This window comes from Varanus komodoensis, unplaced genomic scaffold (genome assembly GCF_004798865.1).
Source record: "Varanus komodoensis strain SLA01 unplaced genomic scaffold, ASM479886v1 scaffold28, whole genome shotgun sequence".
In the NCBI taxonomy this organism is placed as follows: domain Eukaryota; kingdom Metazoa; phylum Chordata; class Lepidosauria; order Squamata; family Varanidae; genus Varanus; species Varanus komodoensis.
Genome location: NW_025335727.1, coordinates 8,609,043 through 8,630,321, shown reverse-complemented (window position 1 = coordinate 8,630,321; position 21,279 = coordinate 8,609,043). Strand labels below are relative to the sequence as shown.

General features: G+C 41.4%; 1 protein-coding gene across 6 annotated transcripts in view; it reads left to right on the top strand.

The window, feature by feature from the left end:
• The first annotated feature begins 3,041 nt into the window (after window positions 1-3,041).
• The window catches only part of SKIL (SKI like proto-oncogene), a 33,195-nt gene continuing 14,957 nt past the window's right edge, over window positions 3,042-21,279 (top strand). The window contains exons 1-3 of one of the 6 annotated variants that reach the window (XM_044434512.1): window positions 3,042-3,169; window positions 6,890-8,768; window positions 18,073-18,170. In XM_044434512.1, coding sequence (XP_044290447.1) covers window positions 7,665-8,768; window positions 18,073-18,170 — 1,202 coding nt within the window. In that variant the 5' untranslated portion in view covers window positions 3,042-3,169; window positions 6,890-7,664. Of the gene's footprint in view, window positions 3,170-3,738; window positions 3,846-4,210; window positions 8,769-18,072; window positions 18,171-21,279 lie in introns of those variants that run through there. The other 5 variants (XM_044434508.1, XM_044434511.1, XM_044434510.1 and 2 more) reach the window with 5 other exon arrangements.

The following is a 21,279-nucleotide window of genomic DNA, read 5'->3' as shown; positions in this document are numbered from 1 at the left end:
TCACCTTTCACATCTTTTAATGTAGTTTCTGATAGGTGATGTCTCACCCACACATGAAAGAAGTGAGACAACTGATCTGCATTTTTAATGCACAAGTGAAAATTGCTATTTCAAATTACTTCATGTTATAAGAGAGGTGTAGACTAATGTTGTATGAAAACTTAAAAATAAATTTCCTGTCAAGTTGGTTAGCATATACACCAAACCTGTTTCTCAAACTGCTAAGATGTATACTGAATTTTATCACACTGTTTCATGAATTAATTCAGAATCCCCATTGAGCATCTCATTATCCACCACATACAAAAGATATGTGAATCCTGCATTATCTGGAAATCTAATTAACCCACCAGGACAGCAATGAAAAATGAGTAACCACTAACAGCTGCTTGAGAACATTATGAAACCGTTATTTGATTCCATGAACAGGAAAATTCCATGACCAAGAATAATTTTGAATTTAGTATTCAGGCAAACTTAAAAATGTGATGAAGGAGCCTTAACATATTAAAACAGTGTCTCCCTTATTGCCTACACTAATCTATGACTTACAACCACCTTTCACCTACTCTTTTGTTAGGAAATCACTTGCAAGGCATTGGCCAGTTGGGTGGTACATGGACAGGGTGACTTGTCAGAGCTAGAGTGACCCCAAAGTTCTCTCTTTCATCATCCCCATTCCTTTAGACCAGCCTTCTCCAACCTGGTGGCCTTCAGAAGCATTTGGAACACAACTCCTACAATTCTCATCCAGGAGGGCCACTGACTGGGAATTCTGGGTGTTGCAGTCCAAATGTATCTGGAAGGCACAATGTTGGGGAAGGCTGCTTTAGAGATTAAATTCTACTGCTCTTCAGAATATTTCTCCTTTTCTTAGTAAATTTATGACCATGATAAGCCATTTACTCTCACTGTCTATGTCATACATGTTGCCAGAATGTGTAAACCCAGATAACAAGTTTGCTAAATGTATCCCTGGGGCAAGTCTCTTATTAAATAAATGTTAAAACACATAAACATGATGTGACTCTAAGTCTAGGCAAAGTTCCCAACTGTTTGACACAAATTTCCTTCTGCATTTTTTGTGTTAGCTAAAAATGCACATTATACCATTTAGCTCAATATTGTCTACTGGTTGCATACTGGAATCCTATCTAGAGATGTCAGAGGCTGAACCAGGACCTTTCCATGGAATTGGTTTTTTCCAAGATTATGGCCCTTTGTAATCATGTAATAATCCATTTGTGTTTGGATGGGTTTTCATCTTTCATTAAACTAGGTACTTTGACTCTCTATTACCTGCTTCCTGTCTCTACTTCCTTATGCCAAATTGTTTGAATACACTTGTGCATATCACGTAGCTGGCTGAAGAATTTACAGATTAATTCATTCTTAAATTAATTCTGCTTCTGGCATTTGTTTATGCACATATCTTATGGCCCATGTATTAGTATGAGTGCAAGTCAGGATCTATGTTAGCATAAATGCTTGTTAAGCAAAAGTTTCAAAGCCGTAAGACCAAGGGTGTATTTAATAAATATGTGCGTAGCTGTATTTATGGGGTGCTTTCCTGCACATGGGTGCTCAAGGCTGCTTACAACAAATTTAAGCTGTAAAAGTAGTGCATATTTTAACTTGATATGTAAATTCCTTTCAAGATTGTATGTATTAAAAAATTAGACTTCAGTTGCAGGGTTGCATCATCTGAATTGAACACAGAAATTCAAGTTGCAATACAGTTTTATATAATCTTGCAATCCCTCTTGCAAGAACAGTGTGCACTGGTATTTTTCTTTTTAAGGAACACCACCACTTCATCAAAATTTATGACAAATGTATTTCTTGTATTTGTATCCCACCTTTTCTCTCTCCCATCAAATTCTTTCTCACATCTCAAATCTTAAATGATAATTCTGGCCTAACTCATTAGCCCTTACTTCACTTAAAATGGAACTATATTCAATGTAAATATATTTGTCTGAATTTGCTCATCTTTCTCTTACCTTTATTTCCTCCAGCGCCAAATTTAGATAATAAAAATACTAAAAAAATTTTTTTATTTAAAACATTTATATGCTGTCCTTTACAATAACACCTCAGGATGGCTTACAACATTAAAACTGATAAATACAATCAATAAAAAAGGACAAAAGAATAATATATAACCAGTAAAAAAATCAAAAAGCAAACACCAGTTTAGATAAGCTTGATGTCGCAAGTATTTCATATTTCTGCTGAACATATATAAAGTGCAACATGAATATTTATATATCATGTTAATCATAAACTCAGGGTGGCTTACTTTGCACTTGGAAATAAAGAGTGTGGATTCACAGCAAATGGGCCCTGGATCACAGTTCATACATAGTGTATAGAAAAATCCTCTCTAGTACAGCAGAATATATATAAATATATAGGCACTATTCTTCAAGGAAAGGATGAGCTACGACTTAATATAGTCTCTCTTCTCTCTAGCACACACTCAGTAAGGAACTCAGCCTGCAGGAAATTAAATGACTTGAGGAGGAGGGCAATTTTTTTTAGTTGAATTGAGGTGCTATCATATACAGAAAAAAAGTCCTACAGCTGCCAGCATTCCCTGTCCATCCTCTGTGCCCAAGAAAAAGTTTCACCTCTTCATCAACTTAAGGTTAAACTGAGCTAAGAGGTAAACAGAAACTGTTAAAAAGATTTTGACTAGCCAGGTTGAGGGATAGCCACCGTAAGATGGTCTCCTGATGCAATCAGGTAAAGATATGAATCATGGTGATTTGTGCTCAGGTTAGTTGTTAGGTGGTGATGTAATTTGCGGGGGGGGGGGTGGCTTGCCTCAAATAGAGAATGTTTTGGGTGGCTAGGTTTGATAATTTCTTGAGACTAGTCAATGGACTAAGAAGATACGCAATAAAATAATTAAATTTACCCAACATCCGCTGAACTCTACCCTCTCAAGGACAAGTCTGGATATTGTGCGCGCGCGTGTAGTATGAAGATGCATGAAACTAAAACGCGAATGCGACAATACGTCTGTCGTACCGACGGGTATACTCGCCAGGGCGCTGTGGTTCACTCTCTCCTTAGTGCACCTCCACTCTGGGTGAACCGGGCTTGCCTCCCGCGTAACGTGTGAAGGGCCCCGAGGGGAACTGGAAATGAACTGCGCTGCGGGGTAGGCAAGTCGAGGTTAGGAGCCGGGAACGTGGAGGAGGCCGGCGACCAATGCATTCCGTCACTGAATGGCCTGGCGCGGGCGAGGGCAGAAGGCTGAGCGGGGGGGGGGGGGGAAACGGGGGGGGGGCATTTGGGGGGACAAGGCGGTGCAGAGGGGGCCGGGCGGAGGCCGTTTTCGCGCGGGCGGGCGGGCGGGCGGGCGAGCGCCGGGCCCGGAGGTTGCTGAGGGAGGCGGCGGGGGCGACGGCGGCGGCGACTGTCTGGCTCTGCCAGCCAAGAGAAAGGGAAGGGAGCGAGCGCGCGCGGTGTTGTGTGTGTGTGTGTGTGTGTGTGTGCGTGCGTGCGTGCGTGCGCGCGCGCGCGGGAGGGGGGAGGGAGACGGCCTCGCGCCGGCCCCTCTCGTTCCCACCCAGCCCGAGCCAGCCGGGCCAGACAGTGGGCGGGCCTTGTCGGGGCGCGCGCTTCTGGCGGGTTCGTGCCCGCGCGCCGCCGCGCCGTCGTAGCCGCCGCCGCCGCCGCCGCCGCCTTCTCAGCCAGGGTGGTTTTTCCACCATCACGTCCTCGTCCTCCTCCTCCTCTGTCTCCGCAGTGAGGTCACGGGTGGGCGGTGCGTCAGCGGCGGCGGCTTCTGTTTCACTGCTGGGGACAGCCCGAGAGCTCGGCTGTGATGTGCGGTAAGGAAAGGACGTTTCTCGTAGAAATGGGGGTGAGGAGGGGGAGGAGGAAGAGGACGGGGGTCTCTCAGGAAGAGAAGTAGGGCCGGGGTGAGTTATACTGAGGTAATCCGTGGGGGAGGGGGAAAGAGAAGCGTCCCAGGAAGGGGGGAGGGGAGCGGAGTAGCTGTAGGTTAGCCCAGAGCAGTTGCACGGGGGAGGGTGCCGTAAGGGGGGCGCCCAGGGGAGAAGGAAGGGCTCCGGTCCGGGTGGAGGAGGGGGAGTAAGCCTGCCGGAGGTGGGGTGGCGTGAGGAAGGAGGGGGAGGGGGAAGTGATGGTTACTCCGTGCGGATTTTGGGGTGGGATCGCTTGTGTGGTGTGAATGAAAAATAGTCCATGAAGGGAGAAGATTTCCTTTGGAGCAGTAGATGAATATGTATGAGCAGTAGATTGTTCTTGAGATCATTATCGTCAACCGCGGGGCGGGGGAGAGGAAGAAGAGAGACCGAGGGGTTGGTCTGAGGGTGTCTGTAGAGGGACTCTTTCGGAAGAGACTCTCCGCCCCACCCGGCTTAACCTCCCCCGCCTGTCTGCCTGCCTGTCTGCCTGCCTGCCTGCCTCTCAGCCTGATTTAACCTTTCTCAGCCCTGTGAGGGGAAGAGTGACTGTAGCAGCAGGTTCATCTGATACGAGAAGGAAAAGGAGTTTCATTCAGCGCAAAGAAGGGAAATTCCGCACGAGACGAGGAAGGTTCCGGGACGAATCGGGTTCTAGCGCTGGGTTAGCCAGAAGGTGAAGTAGGAGATTCCCCAGCAGTAGGAGGTCAAGGGAACCACCAGCATCGACTAGCTTTTGGTGGGGAGAACAGCTCAGTACGTGGTCATAAACACTGACTATGGTAATGTTAGGTACTAGTGAGGGAGGTTTAGGGAAACTAGAGTTTGTGGGCAAGATGATGTGTGTGCGTCTTAGCTTAAGCAAGCCTATGAGACAGTGGCTTTCATAGGTGGCTTTCAGGAAGCCATTAGCTTGTCTGTTGAATAAGTCATACTCATCTGTGCCTGGAATGCATGGTACAGAAGAAACATTCTGCGGTGTACACATAGGGGTCATGCAGTGTGTTGGACCTTAATGTTGGTTTGTGGTAAACTAAAAAGAACTTACCATGGAATATGCCAGAAAAATCATGTTTGGCATTGCTCTGCATCAGGAAGATGGTAGTGGTGGCAGGTATGCTTTCAGGGAGGCTTGTCTGCTATCGTCTAATCCAATTCCTTTATAGGTTTTTGCAGAACTCCTGGTTTCCCTAAAGCAGTTTTAGAATCTCCGCTGAAAGAGAACAGGCTGAAAGTGAGAGATACCTACTACCATGAGAAACCTTAGACAAGTAGTTTTTTTCTAGAGGAATGCATATCTTTGAGATTTTAGAACATGGAAAAGGTAATTATTGTAAAGTTATGCTTGAGACAGAATTGTGTAAGATATTTTGCATGGCATTGAGAGTACTGCATAAAAGAATTAGAGCTGGTATTAGTAAAGACGATGCTGTGTGGGTACCTCAATTTTTCAGGGAAATAGTGCTTTTTACTATTTTTCATATGTCTAGGGTTGATGGAGAGTGGTGATTTTAAAGAACAGGACTCCAGAAAGTGAGCCACTTAGATGTGGTCTTAGTTTGGAGAAAAAATGTGGAATATGATTGTGATGTGTGTTTTAGAAGATAGCAAAAGAAAGAGAATATGCCGTATGCAAATACTTCGTTAATATTTGTGCTTGTTTTTGCACCTAGATTTCCCTAGATTTTGGGAAATGGGAACTTTAAAAAAAAGTATGCTGGTTTTTGAAAATAATAAGTTCTAGTGCTGGGGATGATTTTTTAACATGCTGAATGCATGCACAAAACTAGAACAGAGTGAATATATTATACATGAAAGTGCACTTCAATATACATAATGTTAGGTTTGCTTTGTATAAAGCAATAGCAGTGTGTGTGTATGTGTTTAATCTTGCCCAATGGCTTGTATGGAAAGCCTTCCATAATTGAAGGTTCATTTAAGTTGAGTTTTGCACTGATTATAAGAGTCTGAAGTTATTCCAATTTTAAAATCAATATAGCTGGAATCTAAGTCCTTTAATATGTTGCTTTTGAAAGGGTAATGTGAACTTTTGATTTCTGTGGATCTCTCCTCTGTTCTAGCTCCTGAATTTGTGAAATACAAGAGGAAAATTTGATGTTTTCTTTGCTCTGTAAATTTCAAGAGGACATTCATGCAAGAATTTGTTTGTGGACAATTGGGCATTTTTCTCACCTCTCACCCTGTTCTCCAATGGGCTTCTCTGTGTACAGATTCGCTAGTAGCCAAAAAAACTAGTAGGGAGAAGGCAGGAGTGGACTTCTTGTGGTGGAGAGACTACAGAGATATGCAATAAATGCATTGCTTTAGGGAAAAAAAGCAAACAAGAAGTGTGAAGCCATTTATATACATCAGAAAAACTCAAATCAAATAGTGGCAGTCAGGGGCTTTACATGCAAAGGAAGAAGAGAACACCTGGTGGGGGAGGGAGTAACACTCTTTTCATGCACATTCCACTCACCTTCAGAATAGTTTTCTGGTGGTAAGTGATGATAATTCCATTCAGCATATTGGGGGTGGAGGGAAGAGAAGCTGAGCAGAAAACCTACTTTGCTTGCAATCTGCTCAGCTAAACCCAGGAAATATATTCTCTTTGAATAAGGCTGTCTTTTCTTATTACCCCAACAACTGACACAAGACAAGAGAATATCAGACGATCAAGTGTGTATATGTCTGCATTTCTGAATGTGCACAGATGAATACATGAAGTAGATTTCATGGGGGACAGAGCGATAACATGTGATGAAGATAGTGGTTAAAAGACTTTAGTCCTAACAAAGCAATTGTCAGTTAGGTGTCTTGTATATTTTAATCACTAGGTTTGACATGGCAGCATCCCTCATTAAGGTTGCATGAAGTTAACTTAAAGCTGTTTGATTTCTATATACTTCTGAATGTAATATACTTGTCTGTTTTTCTCCTTCATTCAGATGCTGTGAAAGGATGGACAGATGTATGAATTAGTAACCCAAGAAGTTAATCTTGCTGATGGCTGGAAACTTGTTTTTATTATTAAATTTTGTGATTGGAACATTAGTATTCACAATGATCACCCATATATAGATAGCTGCAGCCTGCACAATGGGACCATCTTCCAGTTGGGGCTTTATTGGTAAACTAGCATTGGAGCTGGAAAACATTATTGCACAATAAATCAAGAAATTTGTCTATGATACTGGGCATAACAGGAATCCATTGCATAAGGCTCTGATCCCTCAACTTCTAGAAGTGTAACTTTGAAACTAACATGTCTCAGGCTATGGAAGCATCAGCACTTCAATGTTTTAATGTTCAGTTGAAAGAAAATATGAAGAATCTGCGTGTTTCTAAAAACAGAAATATTCTGCAAAGCTAGACTTTGTTCTCAATTACAGTTTCCTGTTGGATGAATTATTGGATCATTTTCAGGTCCATAAATCTAAGGGATTGAACAAAACCTTTTTTGTATGTGCATTAAGTTGTTCATTTTATATTAATCAATTTGAAAGAAGTGTTTTTAAATAACAGAATTCCCAAGGTAATTCCTTATCTTCAGCAGCTATGATGCTAAATGTGAAGTGCTGAAAATAACAATTTTGATATCTTGTTAAATGTTTACTGTAATGAAAGCAGCCATACTGGTTATGCAGCTGAAATAACTAGAAATTGTGATTTGAAAGTGCTAATTTTGATCGAATTTCAGATTCAACTATTTAAAATTTAGCTATGGAAGCTTCACAGACAAATTTTCCCCTAGGCCATCAGTCCAAGCAAAAGGGTACAGTAGCACAAAGAGATGGCAGCCCTCCAGCAAAAAAGGCAATGACAGAAATACACGTAAAGGATGAAGTACAGAGTGTAGTAAGTAAGTTGTCAACAATAAAGAAGGAGCACTTGGACGAATATGAAGAAAACTTTACGGAGGACAGAGAGGAAGATGCCAAACCAAATATTGCTGCAGCATCCGAGTCTTTGAACTTAAATCCTGGGTTGAAACACACACTGGCACAGTTCCACTTAAGCAGCCAGAGTTCACTGGGTGGACCAGCAGCATTTTCTGCTCGCCATTCTCAAGAAAGCACATCTTCTGTCTTTGTACCTCTCCCATCACCCCAGATTCTTCCTGGTCCACTGCTTGTTCCTTCAGACAGCTCTACAGAACTGACTCAGACTTTACTGGAAGGGGAATCCATATCTTGTTTTAAAGTTGGTGGGGAAAAGAGACTTTGCCTGCCTCAAGTTTTGAATTCTGTGCTCCGTGACTTTTCTCTACAGCAAATTAACACAGTATGTGATGAGCTTTATATCTATTGCTCTAGGTGCACTTCTGATCAACTTCACATCTTAAAAGTTTTGGGAATCCTACCATTTACTGCTCCGTCTTGTGGGCTGATCACATTGACAGATGCTCAGAGACTATGCAATGCTTTGTTGCGTCCTCGCACTTTTCCTCAAAATGGCAGCCTGCTTCATGCTAAAAGTTCACTGGCTCAACTAAAAGAGACTGGCAGTATCTTTGAAGTAGAGCATGAATGTTTGGGCAAGTGCCAAGGTTTATTTGTTCCACAGTTTTATCTTCAGCCAGACTCTCCATGCATCCAGTGTGCAGAGTGCTATGGGATGTTTTCACCCCAAACATTTGTGATGCATTCTCATCGATCTCCTGATAAGAGGACCTGTCACTGGGGCTTTGATTCCGCTAAATGGCACTGCTACCTTCATATTAACCAAAAATATCTAGGAACACCAGAAGAGAGAGATTTGAAGCATCTCTTGGAAGACATGAAAGAAAAATTTAGCATGAAAAATCAGAAAATAACACAGTCAAAAGTAAGTATGCTTGTAAAATATTTGGATCCGAGTAGTGCTAAAGATTATATTTAAATTATTCTAGATGTATTCTTCATAAAAGGAGATGTATACCTTTTTCAAAAATTTGAAATGTTAGCAGGAAGTGTTACCATATTACAGCCAATGACACCTTGGTGCTGAAAACTCAAGGTTATAAACTAGCAGGCTTGGAATTCTTATTTCTTGCTTCTGACTGACATATAATCATGACACATGTGGAGGCAATAATGCATCCCTGTATGCTTTGTAGAGAACATGGAACAGAAATTGTAGAAGAGTGAAAGTGAAGGAGGAGAGGGTTCTGACATAGAATACTTGACTGAAAAGTCTTGAGGCACTTCCACAAGTCAGTTATGGCTAAAAAAAAAAAATGTGTTGAAACAAGAGAGAGATGTCATTGCACTTTGTTTTGAAATAAGTATGAAAATAACCTAAAAAAAACCAGGAGACCCACTGAAAGATTTAACAGGATGCCTTTGACACATCCTGATTCTGCTGAGACAAAGTCTTAGTTAAATACCTGTAATTGTTGTCTTTCCCACCCTGGATTAGTATCACAATTAATTTTAAAAGCACAGAAGCTCTTCTTGTTCTTGACTTTTCTAATTCTAGAAACACTGATAGATAGCTTTTGAGGAAGGGGCTTCAATGCCGCCCCCCCCCCCCCCCCACACACACACTCTCTCTAAATCAACCTTTGGGTTTTTTTCTCTTTCCATACTATTTTCCGCTTTCTCAAAAAACTACAAATTTACAAATGGCTACATCAAAAAATTTCTCTACGGCATAATTGGAAGCCAGTATACACTTAATTGAGGCTAATGCCACCCTGCTATCTTTGATCATTTATTTCTGCTTTGTATTGGGTGTTTTTACTGTGAGTCCTGTGACTGTAAACTAGGATGTATACTAGGATTTTTTTATCTGCAACTTTAAAATATTTTGCTCTTTGCTTTCTTTAAAACTTGAGTAAGAAGGTGTCTGGCTTGGATCTAAGTGTGCCCTTACATGGCCAAAAAATAAGTTCACATAAGCTCATGCATGCTTAATTTTGCCCATTGCCCCTTTCTGTTGCAGTTCCCTATCCTGTTTTATTTGCTTTTCTGGAATGTGTCCTCAGGTGTGACTTTCTGGAGGTCATAGGGAGCTAGTGTAGGAAAGAAAGCCTTGCTTTTGGGCAGGACTCTATATGTAGAAGTTAGGATACTATCTAATCCATAGTATGCTGATTCTTGAATTTACTGAAGACTTGGTTAGATCTGATCCAGATGCCCGTACATAACCAGGTTTCATTCAGGTTTTTTGTTTTTATTACTATAACTTTAGATATTTCTGCAATGAATGACATCTTAGTTATCCTTCAACAGGGGAAAGGCTGTTATGAAAATATTAGTACAGTTCTGGGGCATTTAAGTGTTTAGAAGCTTGCTTTATTTGTTTCTTTTAAGTTAACTATTGGCTGGACCAACTGATGGTTTTATTCTGCAACCAAGGATGCGTAAAATCTTAAGAATTTCAGATTTCATTTTTCAATCTGTAGCTTTTACAACTGCAGAGAAATTTAGGAACACAGAATTGTAATGTGTACCTTAAAGAGGATTTCCATAATGCCAGCCTATAGCATTGAATATATAGATAGTGTATAGATATTTACTTAGAGCCATACCTTTTTCCAGTAATAGCCAAGATTGTAAGTGCTACTTGCCATGTGGAGCTTCTCAGAAACTGAGTGTAAGCAAGACGCAACAACAGGATAAGAAAAATGAAACAAATACATATGGGAGGATGGACAAAGGGGAGCAACGTTTTCGAGTTTCTTAGACTTGGTGGTTATATCAGTAACTTCAAAAGCTGACTATTTTGAGGAGTGATAGAGCACATGTTTTGCATGAAGAAGATTGCAGGATCAATATGTGGTATCTTCCATTAAAAGATTTCTGGGTAGCAGAAATCTTGGAAAAATCCTGGAAAGTGGATGCCAGACAGAGTAGAAAGTACTTGGATAGAAGTTTCAACGGTCTAATTTGGGATAAGGCACTTTGATGTGTTCATGTAGTTAATGTGACCCCACTTGAAGGCAGGAAACCTCATCCAGAAGTGTGATACAGAGATTCCAAAATGCAGTTTGAGCATATGTGATGCCATTTCAGCATTATCATTATGAGGGTTCATGCCTAGAGAAACTGTCTGAATTATAGATTGTCAGCTGCCTGGTCGTAACACAGATTTTAATTTGTCCTAGACCATAAATCAGTGATTAGGAGCTTACTTGTTTAGCACTAGTTAAACAGTCCAGGAAGAAGCAGCACTTGTTATAGCTGTTATAACTATACATTTAAAGCTTAACTAAGTCTATATACCCAAGATTGTAGCCAGTTGGCTTACGAACATAATCCATTCCAGGACTCTGGTCGTGACCCAAATTGGTTGTGAGCCAAGTTAAATTTCCCCATAAGGTTCAGTGTAAATAAAGTTAATCCGTTCTGTAACCACTTTTTAAACCAGAAAAATGTGAAGCAAAGTGACAGCAACAAAGATCGCAGCCATCTCCCCCCACCACCCCGAGCACAAATGTGGCCATCTCCCTGCCCCCCCAGCACAACCGAGATTGTGCCTGACATCCCTGCACAACCGAGATCGTGCCTGTCATCCGTGCATGCGCCTGTCATCCCTGCAGATGCCCATCATCCCAGCACGCTGGGGTTGGGGGGGAGAGATGGGCACAATAGCGGGTGCACTGGGGAAGGAAGAGACGGCGCGAACAAGGTGCACTGAGGGAGGGAGAGATGGGCGTGATCTCGGACATCTCCCCCCCCCGCCCGCCCCTAGCATGATCGCGGCCATCTCCCCACTCAGAGGGGTGGGTAGATGGCCGCAATCATGCTGGTTGTGGGGGAGGAATGGCTGAGATTGCACCTGTCTTTCCTGCAGGAGCACGCCTGTGATCATGCATGCCTTCCCTGCACGAAAGCAACTGCAACCATGGCCATCTCCCCACTCGGGATGGGGGGGCGGGCAGAGATGGCTGCGATCTTAGTCACCACCCAATGCGGAGTTCGCGACCCAAGTCAAAATTTTAATGAAATTTTTGTTCGTGACCCGATTTGTTCATGAACCAAGGCATTCGTGAGCCGAGGTATCACTGTATTTATTTTTATGTTGTACACTGCCCTGAAATCCCTATGGACTACGATGCAGTTTACAAATACAATAAATAAAAAAATTTGATGGATTGACTTTATCATGCTTTTCTACCAAAAAAAGTAACTTAAAGCAATTTACAGACACAATGAACTGTGATAAAAATACTGGGTGACTTTGGGCCTGTCACTCGCACTCTGACCTACCTCATAGGGTTGTTGTTGTGGGGATAAGTGAGGGTAGGATGAGAATGATGTAAGCTGCTTTGAATTCTGAGAGCTCTGTGATAATGAATGAGCTATAAAAGCTTAAATAAATAAAACAATACACTAAAGGGCAGTCAAAACGATTGCAGAATCAATAAATAAAGCACCCATATGGACAGATCCATTTACAGGCCACAGGCCTTTTGAATAAAATGGTCTTTGTCAGTGGGTAGAAAGGCAGCAGAGACTGAGCAAACTAAGCCTTCCTTGGGAGGGACTTCTATTGACTGGGAGAGGCCATTAAATTGAACTCTCGGGTCACTACCAACTGTGCTTCTGGTGGTGGCAGTTCTGAAAGAAGGGTTTCCACAGAATCTCTTAAGAACTGCACAGTCTTATATGGGAGAAGGCAAACTTTCAGGTACCCTGGTCTGTAACTGTGTTCACTTAAGGTAAAGTTCTCATAAAAAATATTTTGACTTACCTTAATGAAAATGATAGATATACTGTGTCTTAAGCCTTATAAATGACCTCATTATCATGGCTTATGAAGAACTACATATCAAAATATTGTTATGCATTTACATATTGCTGTATAAATAATGATAACCTTCAAAATGTGAGTTTTAATAAGATACCCTCCTTGAAGGAGGTAAAAAGGGCATCTACTTGGAGTAGGGCCTTCTCTGCAGTCGTGCCCAGATTGTGGAATGCATTCCCCAGACAGGTTCGCCTGGTGATGGGTCTGTATTCTTTTCAGCGCCAGGTTATAACCTTTTTATTTAAATGTCATTTTAAAACTTAGTATTTTAGTAGTTTAACAGTTGCCTTGATTTATTTTATTGGTTATACAGTATATCACAGAAGTGAGTACACCCCTCACATTTTGTAAATATTTTATTATATCTTTTCATGTGACAACCCTGAAGAAATGACACTTTGCTACAATGTAAAGTAGTGAATATACAGCTTGTATAATAGTGTACATTTGCTGACCCCTGAAAATAACTCAACCCACAGCCATTAATGTTTAAACCGCTGGCAACAAAAGTGAGTACACGCCTAAGTGAAACTGTCCAAATTGGGCATTATTAGCCATTTTCCCTCCCCGGTGTCATGTGACTCATTAGTGTTACAAGGTCTCAGGTGTGAATGGGGAGCAGGTGTGTGAAATTTGGTGTTATTGCTCTCACTCTCTCATACTGGTCACTGGAAGTTCAACATGGCACCTCATGGCAAAAGAACTCTCTGAGGATCTGAAAAAAAGAATTGTTGCTGTACATAAAGATGACCTAGGCTATAAGAAGATTGCCAAGACCCTGAAACAGAGCTGTAGCACGGTGGCCAAGACCATACAGAGGTTTAACAGGACAGGTTCCACTCAGAACAGGCCTCGCCATGGTCGACCAAAGAAGTTGAGTGCACATGCTCAGCATCATATCCAGAGGTTGGCTTTGGGAAATAGACAAATGAGTGCTGCCAGCATTGCTGCAGAGGTTGAAGGGGTGGTGGGTCAGCCTGTCGGTGCTCAGACCATATACCATACACTGCATCAAATTGGTCTGCAGGGCTGTCGTCCCAAAAGGAAGCCTCTTCTAAAGATGATGCACAAGAAAGCCCACAAACAGTTTGCTGAAGACAAGCAGACTAAGGACATGGATTAGTGGAACCATGTCCTGTGGTCTGATGAGACCAAGATAAACTTATTTGGTTCAGATGGTGTCAAGCGTGTGTGGCAACAACCAGGTGAGGAGTACAAAGACAAGTGCGTTTTGCCTACAGTCAAGCATGGTGGTGGGAGTGTCATGGTCTGGGGTTGCATGAGTGCTGCCGGCACTGGGGAGATACAGTTCATTGAGGGAACCATGAATGCCAACATGTACTGTGATATACTGAAGCAGAGCATGATCCCCTCCCTTCGGAGACTGGGCTGCAGGGCAGTATTCCAACACGATAACAACCCCAAACACACCTCCAAGACGACCACTGCCTTGCTAAAGAAGCTGAGGGTAAAGGTGATGGACTGGCCAAGCATGTCTCCAGACCTAAACCCTATCGAGCATCTGTGGGGCATCCCGAAACGGAAGGTGGAGGAGCGCAAGGTCTCTTAACATCCACCAGCTCCGTGGTGTCGTCATGGAGGAGTGGAAGAGGACTCCAGTGGCAACCTGTGAAGCTCTGGTGAACTCCATGCCCAAAAGGGTTAAGGCAGTGCTGGAAAACAGTGGTGGCCACACAAAATATTGACAGTTTGGGCCCAATTTGGATAGTTTCACTTAGGGGTGTACTCACTTTTGTTGCCAGCGGTTTAGACATTAATGGCTGTGGGTTGAGTTATTTTGAGGGGACAGCAAATTTACACTGTTATACAAGCTATATACTCACTACTTTACATTGCAGCAAAATGTCATTTCTTCAGGGTTGTCACATGAAAAGATGTAATAAAATATTTACAAAATGTGAGGGGTGTACTCACTTCTGTGATATACTGTATACTATTTTATTGTATTGTTTTATTGATTGCTTTTATTGATCATTGGTTTTAATGTTGTAAGCTACCTTGAGACGTTGTTGTAAAGGGCGGCATATAAAAGTTTTAAATAAATATTTGAAAGATAAGAATTTAGATAAGGACAGACGCTATTACAAGACTGGTTTTGTTGATGTGCTAGTACAGTATACTGGGTATTTTAAAAGTTTTGGCTTGACTCCCTCATGCCTAATGAGTCTCATGGATACTGAGTTAAACTACAATTTCAGAAGATTACATTCAACTTCATCTTTTGGATGGAATAGTAATTGGTGATGAGTTAAAATATGCAAGAATTGTAGAACTAAGGGACTTATCTTTATGTATTGTATACTCACCACAGATTCCTCAAAAAGATCAGGTTGATTGACCTACCTCTCTTCCTTCCTGGTTAAGATAGGTGGAGGGCTGTTAGTGAGCATGTTTGTGGTTGGGCAACTATGCTTTTCCATGAAAAACAGAAGAGAAAGAAAGATGTCTCTGTAGAGAATCAATTGGCTCTAGGACAGAATGGAGGATGATTCCACCTTCTTTTTGCAAAGACCACCACTAGACTTGAACAAGCTGCCTTCTGTCTTTAAAATACAAGAGAATAGCATTCTTTCAGGACTGACTGTATGTTTGGGTAAGAATGATGAAACACAGTGATATCAAGATGTAGCCAGCCTGCTAATTCTCCAGCACAAACTTTCCTAGAATTTTGAATACCAAAATTGCATATGCTCTCCTTTATTCTGTCTACAGAATTTCATCCCCTCCCCAACAACAAAGAGAAACTAGAAATAGAAAGAAGTAGAATGTTTGTAAAGGAATAGGAAAATTGTGAACTTGAATAGGAGCATCCCCATTATGCACACATTAACGGAAACTGCAGCAACACTCTGCTGCTTCAGCAGTACTTCTAACACTTCTGAGATGTGAAAAACAAAGTATCAAAAATAGTTAACATGCACAGATATTCTTGGGATCTTCACATTTTGAAGAGAACCTGACTAGGCTATATAATCAGGAATGGAGGTAGTGAAGGAATGCCCTTTTGCTAGTATGAACCACTCCCAACTCTGGCTTTGACCAGAAAAAACATACACAAGCACATACACAGAAGACAATGAATATAATGTAATTGCTGCAGAAGCAAGAATAGGGATAGCAGTGACGTATAAAAATGGGTCAGGTGGGAGGGATATTGAGGACTAGAACACTATTTCTTTAAATATAGTCATGAATCGGCACAGTTGAAATGTGTAACAATCATTCTAAAAGCCTGCTTGTGTGGTGAATTTTTATTAAGCTCTGACATGCTGCCTACATATCTTAGCTTCTTTTGTTTTTGTGAGAGTAGAAAAGGAAATGGTATATAACATGCAAAATACAGTGAAGGGTCATAATTATTTTATCTGGAAATGTGAGAAGATACCATTTTTTATAACCTCATGCCATATGTCTTGTATTCATTGGTCTCGGAAAGCAATGTCACAGTACTGGGAATAATTAAATGTACATCAAGACATGCATCTATGTGGAACCCAGGTTGTTCATATTTCTTTGGAGCATGTATGTGTCTTTCACTTCATGGGATGTCATGTGTAATATACCAAATGTATTTTGATGTTTCAGCACATGTATGGATTGTGCAATCCTAAAAAGTCAAAAGGATATATCCTTAGGTGCAATTTGACAGACTGAAACAATTTTGCTTTTTTTGTGGGGGGAGGGGGATTTCTTTACCAAAGTTTCAGAACTAGATGCACACATGTGCATCTCTACAACTCTTTCTATTACTGACTTTCTTCTCAGTTTCATCATGAAAGCTCTTTGTAAAGTTGGCTCTTGGAACTAAATTGCTTCTTAATTTTATAGTGAGTGAAGTGGGTGCTTCATATCATCATATAAATGCTACTGAGTGTAGCCAAGGCATGTGGCAACTAACAGGTATCCTCAACAGCAATTTTTCCCCAAAAAATGAGATTTTATTAGGACATATACATGAGAAGGCAAGTTCATGGGCTAATGGTAGTGCTGAACGAATTGATTATTGCTGAAATCCCCACCCTGGCCCTTGGTATAGGCAGTGGAAAACACATTTACTGTTATCACACATGAAGGTACACTGTTTCACATAAAGAATTGGTCTTAGGGTTTTGTTTATTTGTTTTGTTCTATTTGGATTTGCTCAGATAAGCAGAAATATATGATAGCTTTTCCCATGGTAAAGAATGAGTTCCTTTACAGAGGAACAAAACATTGTTGGTGTTTTCTTTTAGCAAAACTCTTCAACTTGTTTGTTCATTCTCTGCAGTAGTCAGAACAGAAACTATTTTAAAGCAGCTGAGATTCTCAAGGTTCTGTTAAGCTGTCATATGTAACATCCACATTCCATGCTTTGTAATCTTACCACATGGAATTCCCTAGCTCCTTGTCTATACCTTCATTATGAAAGTTTGGTACAGAAATACAATGTGTGGGCAATGTGTCAGTTCACTTGGTTTCCTTACTAGCTTCCTCTGCTCAGGCAGCATAGAAATACAGACTACTAGCCTCTTAGCAGACTAGTAAAAATAAAAAGCATGTTAGTAATTTTAGGAGACTGCAAGAAAATTACTGTTGTGAAAAGCCTGACTAAAAAGAGAGGCCTTGCAGCTTATTTAAAAGCCACTGGACCTGTTCTGTAATGCTTGGAAGATGTTATGCCCCTCTTCCTTTGACATGGGCATCATATTTGTTTACTTGAGTTCTTGCCCTTTCATTTCCTTCTCTTCAAGCTTTGATGCACAAATATGCAAGTACGCACCCATTTGCTGGGCAATACCAACCCCGGACTTATATACTTACACTATTGAAAACAACTGCTAGCACAAAAGGAAACTAGTACAGTTGTAGAAGGGAGTTCCAATTATGTGTCCCATTGGAGAGGTGTTACTTTCATGTGGTTTCAAAGGTTGTGCTAACAAGTGCTACTTTTCTGTTTCTCTACTAGCACAAGGTGTTCAGAACTGGCAAATTGTAAAGATGGGATATTTGTCTTCTTTCCACTCCATAAAGATTAGTGGCTATTTAAAGTATACTTAAAATATATTGCAACTGAACAGACTGCCACACTATCAGAGAAGATGCTGGTATGGTGCTGTCTTGCCCTACTGGTTGGACTAACTGATACAAACTACATGTATTAGCACTTCTGTAATTTATCACAGTAAATAAATTGTTATGATTGTTTGTTGTTTCATCTGCAGCTGGCATAAGGGTAACTGAGATAATGTTGCTTTTCTGCTGTTTTGTTGCTTTCTATTTCTCTATGGAATTTAGTAAAAAAGAGAAAAAATAATACAATGCCTTCAGAATATGTCTCTAACAGTGGAATGGTGTATAAGAAAACATAAACGCTGATTTTTCTTCTTTCTTTTAGGCAGATTCTCAGTATAACCTAGAATTCCAGGAATGGTATCCAGTTATAAAACAAGAATCAGATTCTATTAATCAGCCACATTCATTCATGCATCCCAGGTAAATAAATATGATCAGCATGTATGTTTCAGCAAGAATTAAACTTTACATTTCCAGGCTATCTGAAGGTTCAAGATATAGTCCTCATTTTGCATAAGGACAAGTAAACACGAAACTTCATAAAGTATGAAATGTACCTCTTGAGAAACGGTATGAAGACTTCTGGGACAATGTAGTATTGGTATGCTGGGCTACTTCTTCCCCATTACATTTCATGTTTCTTTGCATTCACTGGATTTGCTGCTACTACAACCTTTGATTGATAAAACCCAGTAACTACCCAACCCCTAAGTTTCCTCCGAACCTCCTTGGGTAGTCTTGAAGGTAACATGGAAATTCCTAGGGTTTCCTAGCCCCTGGTGCTGCCCAGTGCCCATGTGATTCAAGATAGATGCCTCTAACACCGACTTTGCCTTTGCCAGAAGCCTAGATCATTCTAAGACTCAAGATATAAAATGTGGTGTATTTCCTGGAAGTTGCTGCACTCTGTCTTTGAGAGGCATCCAGGCAGCCTCACAGTTCTGCTTTCCTGCTTGAGTCACCTTGTGCAAGATGTGGCAGACTTGGAGAGAATGGATTGCACATTTGCTATAGCACTAATGGGATGTTTGGGCTAGAGCCCCTTGTACAAGGGGTACACATACTACCAATTGAATGAAAGGGGGCAGGGCTCAGGTAGCACCTTCCTGGTTCCTTTCCACTTCCATCACTTTTGAAGCTAGTGTCAGGGTCCAGGACCAAGCCGTAGGTAGCCAGAGACAAGCACAACAGAGGCACTAGAACAACAGAACTTCAGGCAAGATAGAGTCTGAAAGCAGGGCATAATGGAAAGTCCAGATCAGTCTTGGTACAGACCAAGGTCAGGGACCAGAAGAATGCATGAGGGGCAGAACAAATACATGGTCAGAAACAAGGCAAGGGTCAAGAACCAAGAGGTCAGACAGAGGAGCAGGTACCTTTAACAGAGCAGGAGACATAACATGGTGGGATACATGAAACAATAGGGACCAGATGCAGCAAGGCAAGATGCAGGAACTGAACCACAGCTCACAGACAGCCCAATGTTATTGAAGCAACATGGCAAGACAGGATGCACAGGTGAGGCAGCCTATAGGTTAGGTGAAAGGCAGACACAACAGCAAGGCAACATGGAAAGGCAAGAAACATAGCAGGAACAGGAACAATCAGGCAAGAGTCAGGCACAGCAGAAAGCAGGTGAACCTGTGTTGCTGAGACAACATGGCAAGGCCAGAAATGGAGCCATAGCGAAGAGACAGAGCAAACACTATAGGAAGGCCTGTGCTGCTGAGGCCAGTTCTGGAGGGAAGAGCTTGTTCTTGATTAGCTTTTCCCCAGGACTCCCAGCTGGTGCTCATTAGTTGAATAAGAGCGCCCGCAGATCTAGGGACTGATCCTACACGTACAATGGTAGTTGATTTGGTTCTGGCCTCCAGAGCAGCCCAGTTCCTGACACTAGGTTAATTTGGCATAGAAATGCACTTGTTGGACTTTTGGCTGTTGTGTTTCTTGTAAAGTTCTTCAGCTCTTTAATTACCTTGGTGTGCAGCTTGTCTCTTGAAAGTCTTTACTAGCCCATGAACATAACCCTGGCTGTTCTGCAACCAATGTAGTTCTATGTTTTTGGGATTCTTGGCTAGCCTGAATCCTTATTGCTTTCTCACCATTGATAACCCAGTGGACATTACTATATCCCACCCTTTTCTCTCCTGTGAGGAACCCAAGGAACCTGACATAGCTCCATTTTAGCCTCACAACAATTCTGTAAGGTAGATTGGACTGAGAGAGGAGGACTGGCCTGAAGTCATTCAATGAGCTTCATAAGCTAGTGTGGACTAGAACCTTGATTTCTCACATTCCCAGTCCAGCATTTATCAACATACCACATTCAGTATTCATGCTGCTTCCTCTTGCTTGGAGATCCTTGTAAGATCCACCAGCCGGATATGTAGACTATTTAGCCATGACAAATCACCTTAGAAGGTTTCCTGGTACCCTCCAAGAATTACAGCATCTCAAAAGTACTGCTGTTCATTGCTATCTGGCCATAGGTTTAGCCACTCAAGTAATTGCTCATACATAATCTAATTTTATCTACAATCTTACCCATTATTCATATTGCATGTTTTTAAGTTACTATGTTGTCTTACTGTTTTGCATTTTACATACATAATCTATTGACTGGTGAATTTTTGTGCAATGATGCTGTATTCCACTGTGCCATATGAAATAAATAAATAGACCATGCCACAGTGGTTCACATGACATGGATTTTTCAGTTGCCTCTTCCTGTCTATAATACAACTTATACTAGTGTGAAGCTAGATGTATTTTACAACAGAAATAGCTAAATGGGTAGGAAACAGGTTCTTCAGAGAAGGAAACTTCTTCAAGTGCAAGTTTGTGTCTGTGTATCAAGTAGTTGCTGATCTCTGTGTGTAGACATGCAGTGGAAAAAATAGCTGCTTTGATCTATGTTCAAAACTTGCTTTAAGAACAAAAATGAAATCGTTGCATGGGAGGCTGTAGTTGTGCTGTATAGCATGGTTGTTTATCAGTGTCACAACTGAAATACCACTTTCTTTCAGCAGTGTGAAAAGTTGACACATTTCACAGCTCTTTAAAACCATGTGATGCTTTGCTGTGCTGATGACATGCTTGCTGATGTAGCAGCTGAATTATCACTGCTGCTGTTCCTCAACTAATTTCACAAAATGAGCACATTGCTTCCGTATGGAAGCAGTCATATTATATCTACCTACCAACCAGATTCCCTTTCCCTAGCCAGCCCAATTATGCATGCCTCCATAAAGCCATGAAACAAGACTGAAAATGCTTGGTGAATTGTAGTATTTGTGGATTTGTGCCCATCACTTCTGGAATAGTAACACAGTTAGAACCTTGGGCTGTGTTGTGCTCCTTCTCTTCCACTTATTTTGTTACATCCATCTGACAACCATTAGCACTTCCTCAAACAGCCCTGAGAAGAAGTCAAAATGCTTATTTCTGGAATGGGATAGGTGAGTGCAACTCCCTTCTGTGAATTCTGTTGACCTGCCCTGTTCTGGAAATGAGTGTTTCAGCTTGTTTC